Genomic DNA, 27,897 nt, shown 5'->3' on the forward strand with positions numbered 1-27,897 from the left:
GTGTTTGGCATTCGTCACAGTGACAGTTCCCAGTGAGACACCAGTCACTGGTGGAGCAGCTGAGAAATAACACAAGCGCTGCAGAGGTCAGACGCAGTCATGTTAAGAATTCCTCATAGCACGAAGGTCATGCAAAGCAGCACAAAAAAAAAGACAAATCTTGGTTATTCGATGATAAAGAGAGGAGATAAAGGCCAATGTAACTCCTCACACTAAACCAGATGTTAACATTAGCAGGAAGACTTATGAGTGCGTTTTTTTTTTTTCCTTCCAGTAAAATATGTACATAGAAGTAAAAAAAACATAATAAAAAATATGAGGTAAAGAGATCATCAGGTTTTGGGATTGTTAAAGCAGAGATGCCCCTCTTATTATCAGCGAGAAAGTAAGAAGAAGAGAAATTAAGGGGAAATCAAACAGCTGCTGTCACACCAGGCGAGTGTTTATTACGTGTAAAAAGTGATTGAAAAAAGTGCCAGATGAGCTCGACAGAATGCTGCCTGACAGTTGGACAGAAAACAAGGAAAAATGATAATGCCTTTAAAATATTAGTAATTCGAAAGAACCTTTTGTGAACCCCTTGCTCATTGTGTGTGTGTGTGTGTGTTAATGGCCTAAAGTAAACAGTAAAAGTGCCGGTGGTGGGGAAGGGGTGAGATGTTTGTTTTGTTTTTGTTTTTTAAATAAGCATGCTGAAAAAAATTTACATTTGATAGGCAAAGTTAAGTTTGACTCCCATACTTGTCTCTCTGTAGGTCACTAGAGGGAAGCACAAGGGAAGAGCACAGGAACGTCACAAAAGATGCCATTTCACATTCAACATGGTGGGGAAAACATACAGTTAAACCCAGATAGGCCACATTTTTTGTTAGTCAATTTTGATGTGTGAATGGAGATCATCTAGCTGGAAATGACACATATAGAACATATAGAAAGACTTTTGTTGGATATACGGTATTAATTAAAATAAATAACCTCTATTTTCAATTTATTTGACATTTTTAGAGGATTAATATCCTTGACAACTGTGACGGTGAAATAAGTCCACCCGTTGTAAAGAACCTTGGCAAGTTTGTGTATAAGCAACAGAATTCTAATACATTTTTAATATTGTATGTATAGAACAGGAAAATCTAAATAATTAAAATTATTGTGACATTCTTTTGCCATTTCCAGTTAGTAGCTATCCTTCCAATAAATTAAAAATAATATTGTAAATAAATGGCCAGCGTATGAATAATTGTGGGCTTAACTGTAACTGCACTGCAGTTTTCACAACAGGCTGACAGTGACACTCATTTCTATTAAATGCATTCTTCGTAATGTTAACATAGATTTGATGTGTTTTAAGGGTAAATCTCCCATAAAAGCACTCAAAACAGCAGATGACTTAATAACATCTGCACTATAACCTCACTAGTCAAACAATACAGTTTGTTTAGGTTGAGAAATTGATGGGAGACAAGTGGACAAGTATGACAACGCGACAATGTAGAACATCCTGCCTTTTGTTTGGCCTGTCAACACTACACTGACAAGCGAGATACTTGTGGGAAGGGAGGTAAAAAAAAACTGTAGAAGTTAAAAAGCAGGTGATCGGATGAGTATGCACACCTGGAGAGTTAAACACTGGAGCCGTAGGGGTGTTACACACAACTGTCTCAGCCAGTAAGGTGTTATAAGGGTTGTTAGAGCCTTGTGGTCGAAGAAGAGGATTTGTTAGTAGATAATTCCCAGTCATTCCTGGAGTAGAAAGACAGAAGAGGAGAATGTGCACTCAGCCAACAGTGAAAAAATGAAGGCGATTTTTAGAGTGTCATTATTTGAGTTGTCTGGAAGCAGCTGGAAATGTGAGAGGAGAATAGACAATAGTTTTTTGTTCATGCAAAGAGCAATACACTAAATTTGAACAATTCTGCACCTGATTGGATATACCGAGTAGAATATCAATAATAAGTTTGGGTGGACAAGCATCAAATATATAGGGAGATATAAGATACGTCGATGAGAAAGTTATTTCATATACGTGAGTTCCTTTAAAAACATTCCAATTAGCAAAAATACTTGTATACTGACACCTATTAAAATGTATTGTGAGGGCGAACAAAATAATAATATTTTTTGATAATTCATGATAATATGTTTTATTAATTTGCCAATTAATTGGTAATCTGCACATATTTTGTCCATATTAATTTTTCAAAACGTTTTTTAAATCTGGTTCGGAAGTATGTGGTCTTATGTGGCCTCCTAGTAGTATTTAGGTTGCGCATCGTTGGCCTACAGTAATTTATTTAATCATTAGACTTGAATTTTTCTTTTAAACCACTCTTCTCCTGTCCATTTCTTTTTTTAACCAGCTTCTAATGTATTTCAGGGAATGAAAGCATCTCCAGTGCCATTAATCACCTGTGTTAAATGCCATCTGTCTGTCTGTTGGGAGGACTTCAGGGATGCTTTTAATGACAGGAAGTGCTTCCAGGAGATAGAGCCCTCGTTTAGTGCAGCGGCTCTCCAGGGTAGCTAGGTTTCTACACCCCGGAGTGATCAATATCTAACCTTTACATTAACAACTTCACGGCTCGACAGTGTGGGGAGAAAAGCTCTACGTCTATTTTGTTAGAGGTGTATGAGCGAGTCAAAATGTGCCTCGGAGCCGGAGGAGCAGTGAGTTACCTTGTAAAAAGTGACAGTGAAAAAAGAGAGTGAAGGCAGAGATGTGCAGGAATTGGCATCGAAGCAAGGCATCGGGATGTTAACGGCCTTGGAATAGGAACGCTTTTCCTTCACCTGCTCCAAAAGCCATTTAAGAGGCAGCAGAAAGCCGAGCAACACGCTAAGCGCTCCGGGTCAGCCAGAGTTGAACATCATCTTCTCATCATCATATTTGTGCTCAAGCTAAATAAAATATGACTTCTTATTTTTTTTCCCCCTCATCCTTTGAGAGTAACCAATGTCACCTCAGATGGCAAGCAACAAATGGCTTCTTTCTTAAAATGACATTCAGTTTTCTCATTTTAGTTTTGTCTACATGTTCACTGTATGTTGCTGGAACAGCCAGCACTTCAATAATAAATTTCCATTCCCACCTCACTTTAAAACCGACTGACCAGATTATTTGAGGACGGACTTTGGTAATCCTTTGCGGACACAACAGGGAAACTAGGCAGAAGGCTGAGATAATTTCTTTTCGCTTTTCTAACCGCACTCCTCTGTCTTTTCAAGCCGCAGCCATTTATTACGATTACCGAGGAACCATCCTTTGCAGCAGGCGGGCGCGGAGGAGTATTTTTAAACCGGATGATGAAATGTGTGCATAGGGGTGTGTGTGTGTGTGAGAGATGTGGAGAGAAATGAGGTGTGAACTGACCTTGGTTAAGGGTGGAGGTGCTGTTGATGTCACCTGAGATAAAGGAGGATTCAGATTGCTTTCTTACGGTGTCATTCCACATTCTCCTGATTCGACTCTGTCAGGTCAACAAGGGACAATCATTAGGACTTTAAACAAGCCCGCTGCTCACATCTCCTTTCATTTATTTGAGTGTGTGCACCATCTTCCTCCGCCTACATTTTACAATTACAGCAACACTGTCTCTACTCTCTAATTTAGAGTTGTTTTTTGAAAGTGAATGCCTTAAGCGTTCATCACTATTTGAACAAAGAAAGTGTTCCTGTTAGATCTGGACATAATTAGTTAATTAATTATTTACAATTTGGTTGACTTTATGGAAATGATCAATCACATCGTGCCAATGAGACGCACCTATGGATGAATCTGTTACAAGTAGGAATGTCGAGTACCAGGTATCGATGCGGTGGGAATGTAGGAAAATGAACATCCTTTTTTTTTTTCCATCTACAATCTTGAAAGCTGCCTAATAAATCAACCAATCATGTAGAAAATCATGTAATTTTGGCTTGACCCAAATCAGTGTGAAATACCGAAATAAAAGTGCACTTTATTGCACATGCACATGGCATTAGTGAGAAAAGTGGCAGAAGAAGTTGGCCAGTAGAAAAGAAAGGATGCGGCTTGTGCAAGCTTGACGTTCTACCTGGGTACCAGAGGAGTAGCGTGCGCTTGTCCGTGTAGTGGAAGTCTTTGCCGAACCATGCGAGCTCTCAGTCGGCAGCCTTCCGCAGCAGTATGTGTGACGGAAGCACTTGCTGTACTCTTTGCGGACCTACGAGAGCAGACAAACATGACTCATTGAAAATGTGCTGAAGTGCCGCGTGACATGAGTTCACTGCCACATGATATGAAACCTACTTTTTTCTGGAGCAGGCAGTGGAAAATGAAGATAAACATCCCCTGGAAGGCGTTAAATATGGTGAAGAGGTACGCCATGACAATGGAGGCTTCGTTGATGAAGAAGAGACCGAAGGACCACGTCAAGCCGAGCAAACAGAGGAGTGCAAAAGCCCCCATGACCCAAGATCTGCAAGATGACATAAACAAACAGAAGGAGACGATAAATTTTGCATATATAGCTTACATGGCCCTGACAAATCAATAAATGGCACCATTACTCAGAAAGGGTACAGGAAAGCTGCAAGGCAGATGCGAGCAAACCAATAAAACTAAAATGGCACAGACCTCCAAAGTATAAACAAAAATGTCATTCTAACAAAAACAAAGTCAATACTTCCTGCAAACCATATAAATTTTTTTTCTTTTCTTGAACTATTTGTAATGCTTTGCGCTGCTCAGATCTCCTCTGTTTAGTCAGAATGCAATGTAGCCTCTTAATAGGAAACACTTAACACCAGAATGGAACTTAAGACGGTGCAGACCTTGGCTAAGGCCTAAACAATAACAAAATGGGGGGAAAAATACAACTCCATTATTTTGTTATTCTGTCACTTATCAAAATATGCCCTTGTCGAAAATGCAATGTTAAATTGGCTGAAAAATGTGTTCAACCAGACCAATATTCCTGCACAATATTCTGCAAAACAATACTCATCACAGAGTTTATAATTGCAATTTTGACCTTTTTTCACTGAACGTACAGTGTTATCAAAACAAACAATCCAAGGGTACGACATATCTGTGTGTCTGAACCTTACCAATAATTACCAGCAGATGAGGAACGAGTTCAAGGAGAATAACAACAACAACAACAACACGATGGACACAAAGAGAGGAAGCATTCACAAGGATAGAAAATGATTGGTTTAAAAGTTGCTGCCTGGGAAATGATGGATGACCCGGTGACAACTGGAAAGAGGAACGAGAAAAAGGCAGGAGAGGAAATAGAATTAAGGAGAAATTGGGGAGTTCTGGTCAATGCATCCTTACTTGATAAACTGTTTATTATCTTCATAGCTAGCATGAGAAGCAGGAAGAGAAAAGCACAATTAGATCACAGCGAGGTTTGACTGTGTGTTGTTACATTTACATGACTGTGTGTGTGTGTGTGTGCGCGCGTGTGTGTGTGTAATTAGCCGAGGTGTAAAGTCAAAGCTTACCCAGGCAAATCGGTATTATAGTAGCCGTCACAAACGTGATAATTACTGGCATGGATTGCCCCACAGAGAAGAGAGTGACAGAAGAGAAAGGAGAGGCTGCGTGTTAAATTTGCTTTCACATGCAACATGCAGAGACACTGGCGCTACAATGGTGCCATGTGAACACAAACAAAGAGACCACAATGAAGCTATTAATACACAAACTATCCTTGCAGGAATAAACAATTTGAAAAGAAAGGTTCCCAGGAGAAAGGCACAAATTGTGGTTTCCTTAATATGAGATCAGAAAAACTCAAATACACCCGGGTGCGTAAATAAGCATTTATCCTGTCAGTTCTTCTTGATTGCACGCTCACCGCGGTGTTGGCATGCTGCACATATTTGCTAGGAAAAGTAAATAATGAAATCACACGGAATTTCGCCCTTGCGCTGTTAACACGAGCACCGGGTAACCCCTGATTAGCAGCCTGTAAATACGGTTTTCAAATGTATACAAAAACAAGCAATTACGACTTGAGAAAATGTCGAGCGGCAAACCGTCGACTGCGGATTTGTCAAAGAGCTTGTTTTAATTTATTGGGTCAAAAACTGGGATTTTTATTTGGTTTGGTGAAGAAGGGCACAAGGGGATACAGACAAATAGCAAATTCCAGCCTGCGTGATTTCAAACGCGTTCATTCTTGCTTGTTTGTAGAAGCAGGAAGTGAGTCGTCAGTTGCTGCTTAATTCCTGCTCACTCTTTCTCAAATAAATACAACAACATTAAAAATAGAAGTGGAGTGGCATTAAGGGCTGGCTTGCTTCTATGAGATGTCAAACACTTTGAAAAAAATCCTGATCCTTTTATTTTTCTTGACAAAAACCTGCCATATATGTACATAAAAAAAAGGAGAAACGTTTTTAAAATGTAAAAACATGTCATGTCTCCTCGGATTGGTAATTTAGTAAATTTCGTTTTACAAGGCTTACATTTTATCAATAGCAACAGTTGGTGGTAATTCCTATCCTCACTGATGACAGTTAAAATACCATTTGATTTTATAATAGTATCAATTTGACTCTGTAAATGGATTGCCTCTATTTCCAATGGGAAGAATTGATTCTTAAAACCCAAATCGGTAGTGGATAATCATCATTTCACAAACATATTGGGTTTGATGTGACAGGTTGGGCTTTTAAATGATTCCATTTCTTAAAAGTGAGCTACTTTAAAAGAGTTGTTGCTCTGATAAATTCTTTAAAAAAAAAAGAAAGCTTTTCCTCAAGAGAAAAAGAGGCTCAGCTTTCGTGGGCAGTTGGTAGAATAGCAGCAGTGTTATATTGCTGGTAAGTAGGATGTGGCTATTTTGCAGTGGAGACTTTACTTACTTGATATTCTCCAGTCGACTCGAGTCTGGTTTCAGGGTGGTTGAGTGCTTCATCATTTTATACATGGTAATGACCAGGAAGATCAGATTGAGCTGTCAAATCAGAGAAAAGGCAGTGTTAAGAAATAAAGATGAATGACTGACAAAGAAAAGAAAAAAAAGAATCTCGGTCGATCCTGTATCAAAGTTTCAAAAGATAAAAAAAAGGCAGGGAGCCAATCCTGCATGTCCACAGACTAATCCAATAAACATCTATCGCTCTAGTCCGAGAGAAGACGGGCCCACTGGCGCCAAATTTAGTGTCATTCTATATCAATAAAAGCATGGGAAAGCATTAAAATCCATCAGCGAAGGAAAAAAAGAGAAGTGGCTCCTCAGTCTGAGGAATTCAGTTGGGAACAAAAAAGAGCAGGGGTAATAAGAAACCTTTTTGTTGTACAAAACAACGCCATCGTTTCGTGCACATACTGAAATATTATAACCAGTACAGTTTTCGATTCCTCTGCATGTTAGAGAAAAGACCGCAAATATAAATGTTGAAGAGAAGAGGGAGGGGTAGCATTTTAGTGCGTTAAATCTTAAGGGAATCAGTGGCACATAACAGACTGGGGGGAGGAAAAAAAAAGTATTGGATGTGCTGAGAGTTCAGAGAGTTTTTTTTTTTGCTACCTTGAAAATCAATACTGTGATTTAGAGACACAAAGCTTGGATGGGCTGACAGAGAAGAGCTGCTTCAAATAAATTCACTCCAAAAAATATTTATTCTGGAACAAAGTAGACCCGACCCGGCATGTTCATGCACTCAAACGAGCAGGCGAACCTTAAAAAAAAAATGGTAAGGAATATCTGAGAAAGATGAATTAGAGTACCGTAATTTTCGGACTATAAGTCGCACCGGAGTATAAGTCGCACCAGCCATAAAATGCCCAAAAAAGTGAAAAAAACCCCATATATATGTATGTAAGTCGCTCCTGAGTATAAGTCGCCCCCCCACCCAACTATGAAAAAAAACCGCGACTTATAGTCCGAAAATTACGGTATGTGTGCCTATCAAAGACAATACACGTAAAAAGAAATTTCAAGTGTTAACCTACAGCATAATAAAGCCTGCAGAGAATAAAATGCATTGCCTGGTGGGAGGGAATGAAATAAATGACCTTTGGAGGTGCCATTCATACCATGGCCACTCATTTTTAAACATATTGTGTGTGTGTGGGGGGGGGGCTCCTATGAAAAGACTGCCTGTGATCGATACATCACCCCTCCTCATGCAATCAACTCATGGTGCGAAACACAATACAATAAGGCAGCCTGTATAAGGGAGTTCGGGCAGGGCGTAAAATGGAGTACCTTGGTTTAGACTGTATCAAAAGATGGCAATGAATCTGTGGTTTGTTTCACAGAAATCCACTATTATTTACGTCATCTGAGTCCAGCGGTGGAGACTGAAGATGGGGGAGGTGTGTAAGGAAGCGAAAGGAGGACTTTTCAAAAGCCCCTTTTCACACAGCCTGGAGTAGTGACATGGATCCAATGAGACAGAGGAGTGTGACACAGAGCTTTAAAGTAACCTAGTCGTAAGGCACATGCCCCCCTCCCCCTCACCAACACGCTTCCCTGGGGAATCGTCCTCCATCCTTCACTCCGTCTTTTCTGTCTGGGAATCATCACCGCAAGCCATGCAGAAGCAGACTTGCCACATTGGGACATCAGGAAAAAGCTTCCTTCCCCTCCCGTGCTTCCTTTCACATTTTTGAAGGTAGCCTGCATGTTTACACAGTGAACTCTAAATGAACTGCTGGCGATAAAATATTAAAGGTGCAGATGGAGCTGTCCACATGATAAGAACTGCTTGCGACGTGTCATGATCCAAAAGGCCTTGTGTTCATGTTAGCTCAAGCATACTAATGGCTTACCCCCCAACTACCGCAAGCATACATTCATTATTTCCATGTACCCCTTTCATGGAGCTAATAGCCCCTGTGCCCAGAGACGACGATGATCTAAGTGCCTTCCGCCAGCTTTTGCTATAGCCGTGTGTTGTCCAAGGCTGGAAAGAGAAAAGAAACTAAAAATGGACACTTGTACACAACTGCAATCTATCCAACCCACATCCCCAAAATGTTTGTCCAAATTAGGAGTTGATATCTGCTAATTGGTATGTGAATTTTTTTAGGTGGAAACTCATTAAAGTAATATGTTTCAATTCAAAAATACATTCGATTCTCACATTATTTGCTGTATTTTTTCTTTTTACAGAAATCATCCGTTGTCACCCTGAAACCAGCAGTTTTCAAATTAAAAAAAATTTTTTTTTAAAAACACACCATCACATTTTCAAGTATACATACGTAATTACAAAGTGCCTTTCAGAGCACTTCATTCAAGAACTGAGAATGAACTACTGATACCTTGTTTTGAGGATAGTGCAAAATAAATACATAGTCAGCCTTTCACATCAAAGCAACCGTAAAACGTTTTACCATATGAATTTTTATGTTACAAAAGCAAGCATGGTTTATGTGAGAAGCTGTTTGAAATGCTGCTGGAAGTTGCAATTACACTTCAAGTAATAAAATTTTCTCACCCATACCCACCAAAATGTTCTTCCGATCTGGGATGCACGTTAAATATTCTACAGCAGTGAAGAGTCTTTGCCCCATTGTGGTACTAATAAAGGTTATCTTAAATTAACAAATATGTTGAAGAATCACTGCACATGTCTGAGTCTATCTGAGAAGCAAACTTGAGATCGTTTCAAATGTTGCAAAAAACGACTTTCTCAAACTTTTACTGCATTATATCTAATTAATTTGCAAAAAAATTTTTTCCAGTCCATGAATAGCTCAGTCTTTAGCCAGTGTTTTGTGTCATTTCCAGTCCAAGGATACCCACTAAGAAAAAAAAAAAGCACCAATAAAAGTGTTTCGACAAGGGTCCGATAATAAAGTCGGGTCAATGAAGTTAACACACATTTGAATGACATTGAATCTATGAGAAAGTAAGTTTGGGCCCTGTTGAAATTTTAGAAACAGACAAAATGTGACATTTAATTTCATGGACACGATATCATATGTGGAATACAATAATGTGGTAGGAAAAGCAAAAAAGTCAAACGGCTACAAGGGAGAAAATGGCTGCTCTTGATTAATACCCAAGCAACATGGTTTCGCTGCTGACGTTAACTACAACACATTGTTTCCCCTCATTTTCTTCTGGCTCTTGGGGCGTTTCTGGTCTTCTTCATTGACAAGGACAAAAGCAATTTGTCGAGAAACCCAAGGTCACTGGCGGTGCAGGCAAACCTTGCTCCTGCATACTTCCCTGGAGATCAGCCTTTCCACAGTACTTTGTCTTTTTGAGTCATTTGTTGCACCGAATCAGACAAGCGAGTTCTGCAAAACCTCATTCCTGTCACACATTAGCTCTCCTACAATACATTAGCGACTTGCAGGGTCATGATTCTATCTTTGCGGTCATCACCGCCGGGATCCTGATCAACATTTCTACTGCAGACACATTTTTCATGCAAATCATTACGGCAACAACATACGATTGGAAAACAATAAGGGTCTAATTAAGAAAAGAAAAATGCGCTCCCGTGTGGCTGTCAAGAGTGCTCGCAGGGAGGCAAGCCAGCTTGTATTTGGTACCATTTTACAATTATACACACTTTTTGTCTACAGAGAGAACTCCACTAGCAACACACAACGAATAATAAAATGGGGCCACTGTAAAGTAAACTGTAAAGTTGGCAATGAGGTACGAGCTACACGTAAAGCTCTGGAGAAGACATGACCGGGGGAAAAAATACTGAAAAGGGTGACGCAACAAGATGCCATCAACAATAGCCTAGTGCCCTCGAGTGGCACTAGTGAAACATCTACAAAAAACGTAAAAGCTCAATTTTCTTCATTAAGAGCCAAATCGACTGCCTTTAATTTAAAAGCGTCATCATATGCATTTATTTAGTCCCCTATAATGAGGGTTTGTGTATAGTAAAAGCTTCCTTTCTCCAGTAATGTCTGTTTTGATCTCGTTTTGTCTCTTGTACGTGACAACTGCGCGGCACTGTTTGCCTGGCGTACAGACATGCCATCAACACGCCACCCTTCTTCCCAGTGACCGTGTCTGGTCACATATCCCTCTGTCACGCACCTTTTTTCTAACTAGTTTATAAGTATATTAAACATCACAAAGATCACGGAAAATCCATAGATATGCCGCACTGGGCTACAAGCCGCAGGGCTCAAAGCTTGTGGAAAAAGTAGCGGCTTATAGTCCGGAAAATACGGTACTTCAGTAGAAATGTTAATTTGATTGTCAGTTTAATGTTCAACAAGAGATGCGGATGCATCTGTAGCTACAGCGCCAACCATGGTGCTGGATAATGAACACAGCACTGAACAAATCTAATGCAGCCGTCTGGCAAAGCAGACAAAGGTTTGCATCCTCATCCTAGCTGGGTAGACTGTAACGTCCTCACAAAATAAAACACGGTGTGGTAACCAGAGATGATACATGTTCTTTTTTCTTCGTCTTTTTACACATGATGGTGGTAACACATGCTCTTGTCTGGAGTGGGAGATAATAATGTCAGGACCAGCATTGTATGCCTCAATGGGACATATGCTACACGTCCTTCACCTCTAACGGTCCTTGACCAAACAAGTCGTGCCTTTCACTGATGCTGTCATCTGCTATTTACAATTGACATACAACACAAAAGGAGGCTGGTGAAGAGAAGGAACACAGCAGCTATAAAATCTTAACGTGCCGTTTTACTTGAACGCACGCATCAACGCGCTTCATTGTACAACAACAGCTTGTCCTCCCCGTGAGCTGTGTAAAGGTACAGACACACTATCAGAGAGATTATTGTCAGATGACTCCTAAAATTTCTTCGGCACAAGGAGGTTCGGAGCAAAACCCCGCTGATTCTTTTTCTCACTACCACCTTAATCTCTTCCCTGCATCTGCTTCATCTCGCCCCACTCACTCCATCAGATTCACTCTTCACACAGAAAATACAACTTAAAGCTTACCATGATGATAAAGGTGACAGGTCCTATGAAACTCCAGATGAAATGATTATCCACACTTAGCCAACACCTGAGAGAAGGAAAGACACAAAATACAGACTTCAGTTTGGGAAAGAGAAAATGCATCTGCATTCTTTTGTTTCTTTAATAGAATAGATTCCAAATATTCCCTCCATATACAATAACAATAATTGATATGTAATATATTTAGGTAGTCACGTGTATTTATAAATAAAGGGTTAGGTTCAGCAACAGGTTGAATATGTCTCTGCTGGTTGCGTTCAAGACCGGCACTCCATTTGTACTCAAGATGGTTCAAGTTATGTTAAATGACCATGTTTGTTCACAATGTTTATTGTAAACATTTTTTATTTTTTTACCAATCAAAAACATTTTTTCAATTAATCGAATCACCGGTTATCCCTAGCATCATGTTCCTGCTTCTCATGGTTAGGCTGATGGATTGAATGATTTCTCATCAATATTTAACCTCAAAAGCTTTTTTACCGATTGACCATAGGCGCAGAACAAAGGGTAGACCCTAAGTAGCCCCACTTCATAGTCTTAGCAACGATGCGGTCATTAATCTATGTAAAAAGCTTTTTCTGCACAAAGCATTTACAAACAAGAGGTCACCTGAGGGTCTTTTAGGAGAAAAGCATTAATGTACCCACACCAACCCCCCCGCCCCGTTCTAACCGCAGTGTTGAGTCCGTCAAACACTTTCAAATGACATGAAAAATTGAACAGCTGCACATCCCTGCTGACAGCAGCTCAAATAGTTTGATGCTGCCTATGAGGGATTTGCACATGATTCAGGTAGTAGAAACAGAGAAAACAGAGCAGTTTTGTTCTGGTAAAATAAACCCAAATGATTTACTTACGCTTTTTCTGTTCCATAGCTTCCATAGTCGATGGCCGCAGAGACGCCAACCACGATGGCAGGAAAGAGGTAACCAGATACGTAGTAGTACTTTTTCCGCGAGTATTCACTTTCAAAGACTTCCACAAGCATGAGGTATAGCTGGACTCCTTCCAAACACATCCAGGAGAAGGAAGCCAAGAAGAAAAAGTGGAGGATCCCCGCAATGATGGCACAGCCAATCTGAACGAGAACAAACGTCCAAATCGAAGATGGTACAATTTATTAAATACAAGTCGTTGCTTTTCAATTGAAGTTAATATTACATACAATTGAAAACAGAAAAGAAAGTGAACCGTATTAATTTTGAGTCAGCAGAAAAAGTCTATCAATGTAGCTGAATTTAGTACAAAGCTGAGATTTTAATTAAAGAAAAATTATATATTACGTATATCACCCGGCCACCTTAAACATGACATGAAGCAAGCGAAACCTTGTCGACTATGCTTTAAAAGAGGGAGGAAAAAAAACATCTGTCAAAGGGTGGACACGGCTCTTTAGTAATCTTTATTAATGGTGCTGTTCTACTCATGTCATGTCAGGGACAAGCTGAGAGGCTTTGGAACAAACAACACTTAAAAGCTCATCTCATCCATTTAACTCTGAAGTCTTTTGCCTTGTTTTGTGGGATTGTGAAGCGATAACGTGAAAGCGAATGAATGCAAAGTAAATCATTAGGGTGCACGCCCTCCCCTCTTACCCTGGGCTCTGTCATATCGATACCAATTAGGAATATTAACTCGGCGAGGAAGAGATTGATGCAGAGGTTCTTGTGGATGGTGTTGCGATCGCTCTGCAGTCCTCGGAAGAAGCAGAAGGTGAAGATGCTCATGCTTAGACAGACCAGCGACACCGCGATACCCACGCGGGTGATGACAGTCAACAGCAGCTCATGTTGTCTGTTGACCTAGGAGAAAAAAAATGATACATGTCAACTAAATGTTAAAACAACAAGACACTATTATAGTATCACACATTTGGTGCTTTTCTCAGATTTCTCAAAAGAAACCAAAACCGGCCTTTTGTCAAAATTTTCACAATAATACAATCATCGCAGAATACTTAACATTGAAAGCAGCTAATGGACAGCATTATTACTCCTCTTCTTGAACTCATTGAAATATCTCTTTGCTTGGCAATTTATACTCAAGCATTTTAACTTTTTGGACCTCTCAAGCTTTAGAGACAATTAGCTAAGAGGAATTTTTGGATTAACCCGAAATTAGACCCCCTTGTCTATCAATGACAACAATAAAAATCTGAAATAATAATTAACTGTCAAAAGGTTTAAAAGGATACAGTTAAGAGTGGAACATTTTACTTTTGCCATTTTACATCACACAGAACAAATCTATCTGAAAGTCTGGAGAAACGACCTGTAAGAGTTCTCAGTTTGGCAGAAAATATTAATCTCAAATGCCAGAAAGACAAATGCCAGAAAGATGATGAATATCAGAGAACATAAAAATGACCTACTGAGATTTTGCGGTGGGCCATGAGGATGGCAAAGTTAGTGAGGTGGCTGCAGGAGCAGGAGGTGTGTGTTTTATTGGACTCAAGGAGCTTGCAGCCTTGCGTGGACCAGTGGCCCATCATACTCCTCTCGGAATAATTCCAGAAGGAGCAATTGGAGTTGAAGTAGTGCTCCATCTGGAAGATAACAAGAGATATGCTAAAGTGTCCCAATAATTGACTGCCTGAAATTGAAGTAGATGAACAACACAAAGGCCATTTACCCCCTGCTCGTACAAAGTATTTTTCCGCACTGATACGGATGACGATTTCTCACTTCACAGCTCTTATGAAGCAATTCATATGTTGTATCTCATTTAGCACATGCTTACCAAATCAAGCGACACATTCTTGGATATATGAGGCTTTAATAACAGTGAAGCGTAATGTTGACGCCCTGTCTTTGGAATTGCACAATTTCCCAGATAAAGAATGGAGCCACGGTACCCTCTGGGAACTCAGTGACAACTTTAAAAGAAGAAAGATAATGGCGCTCCAGTAATTTCATCCTAGATTGTACAACTAATCTAGGAGTTAATTCCCCCCACAATAAAAGAAAATGGCTATCATTTATATCCTGATGTTGATTAAGGAATTAGTTTTCATTAAGAATTCACTTAGGTTCTAAAGACGGCTTTAATTTGATGTTCAATGACTTAAATAAACTACAGACTGGCCGAGCCAGACATTTAGAATTCAATGCTTTGTGCTTTCTGCTGTGACTCTACTTTATAGATTTTTTTTTTTTTTTAAATATTGACTCTGCCCACTCCACTCACATCTATGTGCTCCAGGGTAAAAACCACCGGGTCATTGATGAAGACACGGCTGGATTCTTTGTTGATTGAGGCGGCGATGATGTCGGAATTGACGGACACGTTTCGTCCATAAGCGTCGTTGGCCATCTGAATGGTGGCGTTTTCGGTACTGAGGAACTGGCCTAGGTTCTTGTAGAGAACAAAAACCATCTTGGCGACTCCTACATAAAAAAGAAAAAAACATAAGAGGATCAATGGCATCTTGAGATGTTATTCTTTGACGTCAATTCTTTCTTAATGGAGCTCACCATTACGACTGTTAAGCTTGATGGTATTGGCCGAAAGCTGGATTGAGATTCCCCCTTTGTTGGATTGTGGGAATTTAAAATCCTGCACCTGACCGTCGGTGCTGAGTACATAGACATCCAAGACTGCCGAAGGAGGAGTCAGAAGATGACCGTCAAGGGAAAAAAGGAGTTGTCACTTGTCAGTCATAACGAGGCATGTTTAAATGGGTACATCACTATAAAATGAAACGAAACTACAGAGCTTAATGTCAAGGCTTTCTTTTAAAGACTCACGATCGTATTACCCCGACACAATATAAACGTCCATCAAAGCGGGATCCATTCATCCTTGTAACGCTTGCTTAATGAAGCGATGCAAAATCACGCAAAGAAAACAGCCATATGTATTCGCTTTAATCGATAACGAGAATGAGGGGATGAGGAGGAGGTAGTGGATACGAAAATACCCCGCAGCAGACTAATGCTCACATTAATATATACATTAACACGGTCTCGACACATTCATTTATAAACTAAGTATCTGCAATCAGAGAATCCAGCTTCTTTAATTGGCTGATATTCATCATTTTGTCAGTAAGCGACTCGTTAAACTAATACGTACAGTTTTTCTGTACCCTCGAGGTCAAGGCGGTATTCATGATAAAGGGCCTTCTTGTTTTCCTTTTACAAGTAATTCCCGCAATTAAATTATACCAGCTGAGCGTGTTTGAATTGCGAGCGCCTGTCAGTATATGGTTTCCAACTCACTTATATTGTCTGCAGGAACTTTGACGATGGCAGGCTCCATCAGGTTATCGGCGAACACAAAGGCGCCTTCCTCCAAGGTGTCCAGTAACATGGTGGCGGCATGCGTCTGCTCCGTACTGTTCATGTCCTGCCAGGACTTTAAAGCTTCAGGCCGAAGTAGGTTGTTGACTGTATCCACAATGGCCTGTGTTAAACCACAAAAGAAAGTGAAAAACAAAACAAAATGTATTGGGGGAGGAGAAAAAATATAACATTCACAGACATGAGAGTGTCATGCAGACATTGATGAATAAAAAGCTGAGCGGAAGCTTCACATAATATGATCAGACAATAAATGAGAATAATTGAACAGCCTTTACGGAGTTGCAAGCATATCATGATAAAAAGAAAGTTGCAAAGTAAAATTGGGGATGCTAAGCGCAAGCGGATTTAGTTTCTTTTTCAAGGACGTCTCATCAAGGCACCCACTTGTGCTCTAAGAGTGAGCAGGTCCACTCCAATAATGGGATATTAACTCCAAAGTACTCAAACTGGGAAAGTTCCCTTGTTTATTATGACTGCCTACTTGCTGTGACTGTGTGAAAATGATCTCATACATAATATTATAGTTATAATTAGGTACGGTTTTCTACACCTACCCCCAGCTTCACTTTTTAGAGTGAAGTACACCTTTAAACTTGCATTTGCTTTAGTTTTCCTCAGGAAATAACCAGATCAATATGTCTAATCATGTAATCAATGCCAGAGACGGGTAGCGTGAAGGATGGAGTGCGAGAAGAGACCAGCTAAAGTGATGCGTGTGCATCATATATGGCAGGTATCAGATAATGCCAAGTCATCAATCTCCATGCCAGATTTTCAGTAGCACTGTCAGTATGCTTTAGGAGACTGTAATATTGACAAATGTAATGTATCACGAATTAGGTAATCCATCAGGGATTGGGATAATCGTGGATTGGTAATTCTTCATTTTAGATATTTTGCGCAATTGGATTTTCCCAACTTTTATGGCAACAGTATGGGTAAAGAACCAAAAATTCTAGAAGTTGTTAGAGCTGCAGAAGGACAAGCAACTTGAATTTTACATATATTCTGTGTGTCTAATACCTAAAACATGAGGGCAAAGATTTGATGAAACACATTTGGAGTTATGTATTTGTACCTTCATCATGCAATTAGCCTTTATACACCGTGACTTTGCTCAATCTGTTTTAATACTGTCCCAAATGACAGATCTGCATGGAGGAAGGTGTTGACTTTGGTGGCAAGCAGAGGACGCGGACGTCCCTAGTGGAGGAGGGATATATTTGGACAGAACACCGTGATGCATAAACACAACCTGACAGCATTCAGGAGAGAAAAAAAAGATGGTTTGGCCTAAGTAACCCTATTATCCAAGTGGAACAAATTGCACCAATTTATGGAAAACAATTACTCCTGTGACCTCAAACATGTTATTGTGAAACAAGATCTTAAGTTTTGACTTTGCTGATGATAAAAAGTCAGGTGATGGTGGTCCTTGAAAAGAAAAAAGTATGAGAAAAGTGGGATTAGTTTTTGGTTCCTTCAGTCATAATCCAAATTAAGATGTAAAACAAAAGACATTCATGGTACAGTGCCAAATTTGAAAGTGAGGATGAGTGTATTGTTTCCATTTGACTTGAATATGGTTGTGCGTATGGAAGTAGTATAACTTAAACATGGAATTGAGTGAGTACATATCAGTAAATAAATTAAAAAAAAAGTTCATGCTGCAGAACTGGTCATATAGCGCAGGCAGAGAGGAGGGGGCGGCAGCAAGCATGAGGTTTAGGGGTCAAGAGTATCACTCCAATACCTTCATGTACGCCCTGCAAGTCCTTTCTCGTTTTTGAAGCTTTTTTGGTTTTAATTCATCAAGAAAAAAGAAGGGATAAGACAGAGAAAGACAGATGATTTGAAGTCTAAGTAAGCCTGACAGAATGGATGCACAAACTCATCAATGACTCTTGCGTCTTACCTGAAGGTCAATGAATAAAAAGGGATTTGGATGACGTCCATGATCACTGCATAAATTGTATGACTGATATCATTGCAGCCAAGATTTGTTTTTTGCTTTTAACTTTGACGTTGAAAAGAAAGCAGATTGGCTCCCGTATAAATGGTACAGTGCCATGATTGAGTAATCACTTCTCAAATTCTTATTTTTGCAGTTTCTGCCCTGAAACATTTACGATCTTCAAACAAATGTAACTATCAAAGACAACCCAAGTAAATGCTTTTTTTTATTATTAAATGAAAAGAATAATTTAAAGCTACTTGGCCCTGTGTAGGAAAGGTATATAAATCCTAACTACTTTAAAATCTGAGGTTACATTACATACATTATGGCGCCAGACGTTTTTAATGCAACTTTGTAACAACTATTAAAATTTTTGACCCGACTTGAAAGTTTAAAACCCTACTATGAAACACAAACCAGAGTTTGTAACCCTTATTTGAAACCCTAACATCAATTTAAATTGGCTATGGCTACTCACATACTTTGAAAAGCTGAATGCATTTTCATTGACAACACCCAAGGCTGATGAAATCACTTACCCTAAATAGAACCTGTCTGACAAAATGATAATAATAATGATAATAATAATAATAATGTTGGCAGAGAGGAAAACTGGGATAATGACCATAGAACCAGAAATGGAATTTATTTTATTTAAGTGGTAAATGATTATTTGTGATGGGATCATTTTTTTGAAACACAAAACAATTATCAATACCACCAGGATACTTTGGAGTTTCCGCTCTATGCCAAGTTGCTGTTTTTTCACATTCATTTTTACCTTGTTGAAGCTCCGTCCTGCAGAGTCCTTCTCACTAGGCCGAAGCTCCTGCAGCTGAGCATCCAGGATATCCACCAACTGCTCCATGAGGCGCACTGAGGAGCTGACATCTCCCGCGTAGATCGGGTTTTTTGTGTGCTTTGCTAATTCGTTAGCCAAGTTTGCTGCATTTTCACCACTGCGGATCTGCAGGGGGTAAAGAAAACAGATTTGCTATTAATAATAGCCTTGTTTCTTACAACGAGTTACATTAGAGTAAGAGTGTAAATTGTGCGTTTGACTATGTGGTAATTTAAAAATAGACATGGTACACTGTTGTTATATGAATGTGAGTGTCAAAATATTTAAAATCATAAAAACTAATCCTTATTGGCACATTATGTGTGTGTGATTTTCTTTAGTAAGATGGTGAAGAAAAATAAGGAGCTCACACTCACCTTCTGGGCTACCTGGTTGACCCAGTGGGAGGTACAGTTGCTGAGATCAGGGCCCTTAGGGTGCCAGGTCCCAGTGGAAAGGACACATAAATAAGATGCTGTGCCTGTAAGGGAATAAAAGTACAAGCAAGTCAACCATTTTCACTCTTACAACACCTTCTGTCTGTTTTTTGCTAGAAATGGCTTAACATTTTTCTGTCCTATTTAGCCATGTGACCTAACACAATTTCACACACAATCCAATACGATTGCATGTCGCCATGTTGAGTTCTGGGCCCAAACAGCTGAGCCTGCAACAGAGCAGTTACAGATTGCTTAATCATGTTTGGACGTGACGATGGCAAAAGGCACTCTATTATAAATTGTCTTCACTGACTCCGCACGCTCGCATTATGCTTCTACATAACGAGATCATGGCACATTGGTATATCAGACACATCAAATAACCCTCTCTTGAGGGCTGCAACATGTCGGGAGCCCCGTGAGATGAGATGGGCCCTGTTTACCTCGGGTTCCCTTGGGACAAGGTCGCTCTACCAGCATGCCCCGTTGGGTCTGAGGCCACATGATGTCTCTTCTCTCGGTAGCCTCGCAAAAGCGCTCTGGCAAAGGGAATGACTCCAGGGGCGGAGGGGAAGTCGTCTGCAGGATTACAGGAGGGCGCCTGGCCGCTCCCTTGCCTCCCTCCTTGGGCCCTGTTGTGGTGGTGGTGTTGTTGGCCACGCCCCGGTGCACTGTGGTTGTTGTGGTGGTAGTTGTCGTTCTTAGAGGCTGAGGGGGGACGGTGGCCTGAGATAAAGGCGGAGCTGCACAAAAGACAAAATATGATTATTTATATTGAAGGGTGTAATTACACGACAGAATAATTTAGTACAGACTTTAGGCTGCAGCTGCAGAAACTGGCAAAAGAAATGCAATATCTAGGTCAAGCCAGAGTGAATATTTGGCAATTTACATGAAAAAAAACCTCGTTGCACTTTTTAACCTAATTTTTCATCCAAAATTTTGGCTTGTGCGTGAATGACTAAAATCAACACTTTTTTTTTATTGTCTTTTTTCTTTCATACAGTTGAAACGAGTGAGACACAGGAAAAAAAGTATGATTCTTATGAATTAGTCAAACTAGAAAACGTGATGCTGTGCGGGTGCACTTTGAGGTCAGCTCATTAGTGTGGCACCCCCATGGTCCTTAATGTGGAATATATCAACTATAGCAGTAAAACTATAGCAGCTAGTCAACGCTGGAACTTCTGGTGGGCAGATGCCCTTGTGTACTGCTTAAAATTTAATGGCTACCCCCTAAGTAACACTTTCCGATTGTTTTTTTTTTTTTGCCCGTTCTCGTCATGTTCAACACGCTAATGCTTATACATCCAAGTATCCTGTTGTGTAAATTGCAGCTAAGTGCTTTGTTCAACAAGCGTATTTGCCTTCCTGTTGACGATGACTTATCCACGGCACTCAGTCTGCAGTGAACAAGACAATAATTACAGTAACATCCTCCTGGCTGGCAGTCATTTCTGTCTGGGAGATTTTGAGGGATGGATGATTAAATTTCAACGGAGCAACGCAATAATATGTGTTGCCAGGTTAGCTCTGAATTTTTATTTTGCAGCTGCCCTTTTCTGCAACAGATAAAGCAGGTGTGCGGTAACTCTTGCAACACCTCAAGCAAAAACAACGTTTTAGTCCCAGAAAACCAGAAAATAGTACACTTCTGATTTTGTCTAGTCATCTTTCAAATAAGCAGTCATGTTTAAATGATACTTGTGATGTAGAATGCAGGCTGTTTAACAACAAGTATTTGCTGGTTGGATTGAATTGAGGCATCATTTATCAAAGGTAGGGACTCTAATTCGGATGCAATGTTCATTGCAAATCTAATCGCATTTCAGTACTTTGATTTACTCCATTAGGATGCCTGTAGTGCGTGCAGCAAAAGGGGCTGCTACGGCGCGCCGGCCAAGCCCGTCCGCTTGAAGCGGAGCAACCCCCATGGTGAAAACATCGATGAAACAAGCTGACAGCAAGCCAGTGAATGGGGGAGGGAAGAGGAGAGGGTCCTTGACAATGACCAGAAAATTCTGAGCGAATGCAGCACGGTTGGAAACAAAGAAGACAGATTCTGTCTTTGAGTGGGATTGAAGAGAGACAGCAACACCCCCTGTATCAATTGCCCCCCATTGGATAATTTGACTGACAGAGATCATCCCTCTGATGTGTGAGGTGAGCTGACCCTTTGGGTGTATTAGCTCTTTTGACCTGGGGAAATTATTTCTGGGATGACATACAATACACCACACACACGTGCATTGGTTGGCTTATTGCGTTAGATGTTGCCGTTAGATGTTTGCTTTAACCTCAGCATAGTGACATTTTTTCCTCTTTTACTCAAAACAGAGAAATTGTTAGCTGTCAAATCACTCATGGCGACAACCTGTGCTTAGTGTCCAATTCCTACCGGTATTTACACCTCGACATCAGAAACGCCTGCCTGAATGTTTTTCACAACTCATCCAAATGAAAAAAAAGATTATATGAAGAATAAAGTCTTTCACGGTCGCTTTACTTCTTCAAAATTTGGACTGGCTTTTTAATTAAAAAAAAACAAAAACATGTTTCTTCATTGGTGTCTTATTTCCAAAGCGTACAACACGATAAGGATCTGTGGTCTCAATGGGTGGGGAATCCAGACAGAAATAAAATGAAACTCAATCTGCAGTTTGGCAGCATGATTTAAGATAACGGTCCTGCAATTCTAGTCAGTAAATCAACGTGGCATTCACTGTTATCCAAGTACATTCTTCCGTCACGTCAATTTAGTATTATATCCTGTCAACATTGCTCATTCAACTGGACTTGTCATGGCTTACCAGGATGTTTAGGCTGATACTCGAGTGTTGTCTCATCATAAAACATCATTTTTTTTCCCCCCACCATGCTTACATGTTTCATTCCTATCTTCCATGAGCAGTGAACATGTAATGGACTCCTATAAATACCAGATGTTGGCTGTGTTTTACGAGGACTATCTAAGTAGTTCCATTACTCCCCACAAACATTTTGATCTGTGGCGATCATGTAACACACCCAAAAATACATATATATTTCTATATAGACATTTGACCGTTAAAATATATTGACGTATAGTATAAAAAAGACATGCACAAATTTTGTCCTTATTAAAAAAAATATATTTTTACTATATAACTGGTGCATTGTCCTTTGTGACCCCCGAGTTGCACTCGTAAAAAAATGGTAGCCTATTTAAGTTGCTTGTGGCTGCAACGGTCTAAAACAAATGTAGTTTCTTTCAGCTGTCCGAGTGTGTTTAGAGGAGATGTGTGCTGAGGTTGAGGCGCCAGGTGCAGAGTGAAACACGGACACAGGAGCATAGCAACAGAAGCTGTGTGAGCAACAAAAACAGTTAACACTGGTTACACATTGATTGATGTCGATTTATCGGTGATATGCTCTAATTCGCCATAATCAGCACTACTAGTTCTACAGATATACTATGTATGTACTACGGTACTGTACGGTTTGAGAAACCTAAATATAAATTAAATTAAGTACACCGCTACACCAATTTGCTTTCTGTATGAAATTGGTTAGATCAGTTATCACAACATGCTAGGAATCAAAGTCATCCAGTTAGGCTAAGTGACTTATTTAACCAGAGAAAACAGAACCACTCTGAAAAAGACGCAAAGAACCCTCGAATATGAAATGAATCGAATGAAATCAGAATGAGTTAAACTGCTAAAGCATTCCATTTGGGAGGTTTATAATGAAGACAAATCCACTTTCCTGTGTGAGAAAGAGGCTAATGTGAATGCAAGGTCTACTGCCCTGAGATATTCATGCATAAACAATGCGGCCACTTTGACCACTGCTGTTCGTGTGCATAGAGTATGCTGCCAGTCTGTAATCCAGACAGCCAGCAGTACAATAATCGTATTACCTTTATGTCATAGCTCCGTTTAATTTAATCCAATAAAAGCTGTGAGGAATTAACTCAAAGTATTAAAATAGCCTCTTGTTCACGGATATGTTGAAGAGAACAAGTTTAAGTCGAGCTGCTGTTAGCTATGAGTCTGGCAGCACATGACTGAATCGCAGTTTTGATTACGACAAAATCCCAATTTTTGGGCTGTGTCGTAGAAGCGGAACAAAATCCTTGATAATTGTCTTTGCTGCACTCAGCTCAAGGAAACCTTCAATTAGCTGTCGTAGAGCGTCATTACATCCTCCAAAGCATTGCTAATATTCAAGATAAACATTATTCATTAACTTCTTTGTGTGAGAACGCTATCACACGTTGCACTTGTGAGTACAGTCTCAGCGGTTGTGATACTATCTGCGGAGTGAAAGGTCACCAACTGATGAGTAGATGGGAACTTGGGAGAAGAAAAGGAGAATAATTTGGATTGGTGAGCATAGGCTATGCATCGACATAAGCGGGCACGCACATTCACACACACACACACACACACACACACACACACACGCACACACCTCGGATGAGACATTACCAGGGTGCAGTCATCCCAGTGTAGGTAACAAATGAAAACTGACAGCATATGTGTCATATATTATGCTTAATGGCTTCCCTTCCAATTGACAATCTGAGGTCATTCCAGACTCATACGTATCTCAGGTTAAGGGGTGGTAGTAGCTTATCTGTAAAGATTTGGGCTTGGTATTATTTATGTGTCACTGGGCTGACTGGAGTTCGAGTCCTGCAGCGGTAAAATTTAAAAAGGAAGCTAGTTGTAAGAAAGATGCTAGTCTGCTTCCTGACGAGTGCTGAGCAAGGCATCGACCTGCCGCACAGGAGGTGAAGCATCATTTGTGCAGTGATCATTAACTGGCCGCTAGCCGAACCGTCCAATTCCACCCGCAACTAGATTCTATAATTATCAGCCGGACAAAAGGCAAACTTTTTATTTTAGTTTGATGTGGTTTGTATTCACACTGTAGTTTTTGCAAGTGGACAATATTCTGTAAACACATCGACGCGTGTCTCGTTGGACATAAATGTCGAGGGTAGCACGCGGAGAGAAACTTGCATGACCTACTTGCTGCAAAATAATTTTCAGTGTCAAGAGCAGCTCATTCAATGCAGGTTTTGCGAAAATATGTTTCTACATTTTGGAACTGTTGCCGAATATGTGCAGTGACACCTCGAAAATTCAGTCTCAGCCTGGTTGTTTGGTCCGCACTAGGATTCGTTTGTGTATTCACATCTGTATAAAAGGTCCGGCCTAGCGTGGGAAGCAAACTCTGTTTAAAACCAACCAAACAGTGTAGGTGTGAATACACTCTGAATTTTTATTTGAGGGTCCGGCCCCTAAGATGACTATACTAGTATTTTTATTCATATTTCACACCAACCAGCCCCACTGGCCTATTGCAGCCGAGTGGTGAGATCGGTTTTACTTCAGCTGCTTGAAGACATGATTTATTGACTATATGCCAACATTCTACGGCGAAATTATCCACAAAATCCCATTCAGCCCAGCTCCTTCCAGTTGCCATCGTGTTTTTATTAGATTTATCCAAAATGTATTTGCTACTCAACGCTATGTTCTCAAAGGAATATAAAATGTTTCTGTACTTTTTTGTCAGCGAATACAGTATTACTTACAAATTGAAAGCTTTATCACACATTATTTTAGGCTACTATATTTTAGTTTGTTGTCTGTTGTCAGATTTGAACTCATACATTTATCAGAGCCGGTAAATCCCTAAAAGCAAGGAGAAAATAAAAACACATTCCAAACAAGAGTTTAGGGTTTAGTTTTATAATCTGAGTCTTAACCTAATCCACTGTGAAACTACGGTCGAATAGTTTTTCTTTTGCAACAAGGTTGCTGTGTTTGTGGTGCGTGTTATGAAAGAACACAATATTTTTGGAAGCGCAGCAACATTTTATTGTTATTACATGCATTTCACTACTAAACTGTCATGAGAAGACAGCGAGGAGTAATCTCCAGATGATTTCAAGGTAGGGATCTTTGAAGATTCACCTCCTTGTTACAGTTTGTAGGAGACTTACTGCACTTTTTTACACTCTCAGGTCATAATGAGCTCCTAATGGGAAAGAATTGGTAAAGTTAAGAGAATGGAAACCCAAATAAGTGGAGTGAAGCCACACTTGGTCTTTTTATATGTAAGTACAAAGAACCTAGTAGAAGAGTGATAAATAAATAACCCATTAGAATTTAGGTGATGAACAGTGAAAAAAGTCTAAATGATTTCCTCTCTCTGTTGCTACTACTCACCCTCACAGCATGCATTCAGTTCATCTTCTAAACATAACCTGCACCTAAATGGAGTTGACTACAAAGCAGTGTTGTAATTCACAATATGTTTGTGATGCATTCACAGATCTGCCAATAACAGCGATAATACCCAAAGGAAATTGGATTACATGTCTTTCACTCTCTGTTGCATTTCTGGATGTGAAGCGGGAAGACCGTGTTTGATTGCTTGCATAGAGGCAGTAAATATGAGGCAAGCGGGGCAAAAAAGAGATAAATAAATCTAATAATTTCCCAGGAGCCATGTCCATTGGAGCGGTGGCAGAATATATACGATACGTTCATATCTCGCATAGCCTAATAGCTAATTTATGTCAGTTATTGTTGTCTCTACTACACATCAAATGTGTATACATATAAACATATTCACGCTATTGCACCGAAATCTACACCTTGACAGCAAAATATAAAGAGCAGACGTAGCAGCTGCCAGACTACAGCTTGAACGCACCCCTCCTTCCCCAGCAGCTTTTCTCTGTACTCTACGTGCCTCAAATTTCAAGTATTAACTCCAAATGTACCAAGCAGACTGATATTTAATGCTGTGCAGACAAGGGGGTGTCTATTTCAAGGATGACTGTACACTCGGGCTCACAAGCTGAAGCACCCGTGCCCTACATACATTTTGTAATAAGGAAAGTCATATTGGAGGTGCAGATTAGTGAAAACAATAATAAGGTTCATGGGAGTAGATTCCTTCAAAAGGATTTGTGTGGGAGTGACAGGGACTAATGTAAAGTCGGAGTAATAATTCTTTTAATACGCCTTGTTTCTTGCTCAGACTGTAATCAAACAAGAGTCCGTGGATCCCGCTGGCTATAAAGCATGAAACTATAATCACGCTCTCTCCTTTCTTTCATGTAAAACAAGTCTTTGTGAGTAAATCTTAACCCCGGGTCTGTTTCAGTCAGCCTGGTATTTTTATTTTTGCATTTGTAGCCATTTCACTGGAGACTTGAGAATTTGAGAAAGTATCTTGAGGTGTTTTTGTGCAAATGTGTTTTATAAGAAGAGCAGTCTGGGCAAAACAACAACTGGTCTTTATGTCTTATGATGTTCCGTGTAGGAAACAGGTGATGCCCTCACCTCATGTACGGAACATACTTTAAATCCAACAGACAGTGGGTTGTTCTCCCATAACACCACATCACAGACCTGTGAGCAGGACTGTAAATCCCAAATGTGGGATTTCATCGCCTCAGTTAACTTTACCCGTATATTATAACTTAGCGTGACGACTTACAATGCCAGCAGTCCAAGTGTGAGACCAGTTAAAAAAAGCTACATGGGAAGATCAACAAGTGGTGGCCCGGCAGTAAAGAAGCTGGCATTCCTTTACATTGCTAGCTTCTTCTTCACAGTTGCAGTTATCTGCAGTAAGCTGAGATGAAATTCTACCCGTCATGTGATGTGCAAAGACCAGGTGCCAATTTAGAGGCCTTCAACATGGTCACGTTGTGGATTTTAACACTGTAGATATGATGACATGCACACACACACACACACACGCACACACACACACACGATCATACTCAAATCTAGACACATCATACTGTTTGAAAGCAGTGTTGACTACACAACCACTGTATTCTCCTGGGATGGGAACTATCAAAACATTTTATTTTTTTTTTTTTTTAAATAAGCTAAGGATTACTGGCAGTGACACAATTGGATGGAAAAATGACTGGTGGAATGTTGGATTGCGAAATGTGCATTTAATCAATAACACATTCACTTCCCAAAGGATATGGCGTGTTCAACATATGCTTACAGCAGTTTTTTCTGCAGTAATGTATAGCAGTTAAATAAAAACTCTCTCACTCGTGAATAAATATTTTTAAATATCTAAACTAGACATGCGTGACAGCCTTCTTTGTCCAGTTTCCCAAAGGCACAGCTAAGGATTTATTCAAATCCTGTCATTTAGTTCGCAGTGCTCATTCAGTATGATTTGAACAGTTTCACGAAGGCTTTAGATTTGACTTCAGGAAGAATGCCCAAAAAAAAAAAACATTAAATGACCAATGTGTGTACTTTTGAAGGAAGGCGGAAAACAGTGTCAAAGCATACAGCACAGTTGGAGTAAAAGGCCAAGCTGCACTAATGCACTGCAAATGACTGTACAACAATGGTGCTTTTATACGTCTTCCCAAAGTCAAGAAGGTACATGCTGCATTTATAGCT

The 27,897-nt window shown here is 40.0% G+C and overlaps 1 protein-coding gene across 34 annotated transcripts in view; it reads right to left on the minus strand.

Moving 5' to 3' along the window:
* Positions 1-27,897, minus strand: part of adgrl2a (adhesion G protein-coupled receptor L2a) — a 107,324-nt gene that overhangs the window by 3,742 nt on the left and 75,685 nt on the right. For 7 of the 34 annotated variants that reach the window (XM_037248804.1, XM_037248810.1, XM_037248807.1 and 4 more), the window contains 19 exons: positions 19,894-20,193; positions 19,388-19,491; positions 18,951-19,136; positions 17,966-18,004; positions 16,129-16,312; positions 15,382-15,504; positions 15,095-15,294; positions 14,280-14,453; positions 13,504-13,710; positions 12,766-12,986; positions 11,885-11,951; positions 6,841-6,932; positions 5,473-5,517; positions 5,303-5,329; positions 4,271-4,439; positions 4,056-4,184; positions 3,371-3,467; positions 1,615-1,743; positions 742-759 (listed from right to left, as the gene is read on the minus strand). In XM_037248804.1, coding sequence (XP_037104699.1) covers positions 742-759; positions 1,615-1,743; positions 3,371-3,467; positions 4,056-4,184; positions 4,271-4,439; positions 5,303-5,329; positions 5,473-5,517; positions 6,841-6,932; positions 11,885-11,951; positions 12,766-12,986; positions 13,504-13,710; positions 14,280-14,453; positions 15,095-15,294; positions 15,382-15,504; positions 16,129-16,312; positions 17,966-18,004; positions 18,951-19,136; positions 19,388-19,491; positions 19,894-20,193 — 2,511 coding nt within the window. Of the gene's footprint in view, positions 1-707; positions 760-1,614; positions 1,744-3,370; positions 3,468-4,055; positions 4,185-4,270; positions 4,440-5,302; positions 5,330-5,472; positions 5,518-6,840; positions 6,933-11,884; positions 11,952-12,765; positions 12,987-13,503; positions 13,711-14,279; positions 14,454-15,094; positions 15,295-15,381; positions 15,505-16,128; positions 16,313-17,965; positions 18,005-18,950; positions 19,137-19,387; positions 19,492-19,893; positions 20,194-27,897 lie in introns of all 34 variants that reach the window. The other 27 variants (XM_037248812.1, XM_037248830.1, XM_037248826.1 and 24 more) reach the window with 11 other exon arrangements.

This window comes from Syngnathus acus, chromosome 4 (assembly GCF_901709675.1).
Source record: "Syngnathus acus chromosome 4, fSynAcu1.2, whole genome shotgun sequence".
In the NCBI taxonomy this organism is placed as follows: Eukaryota; Metazoa; Chordata; class Actinopteri; order Syngnathiformes; family Syngnathidae; genus Syngnathus; species Syngnathus acus.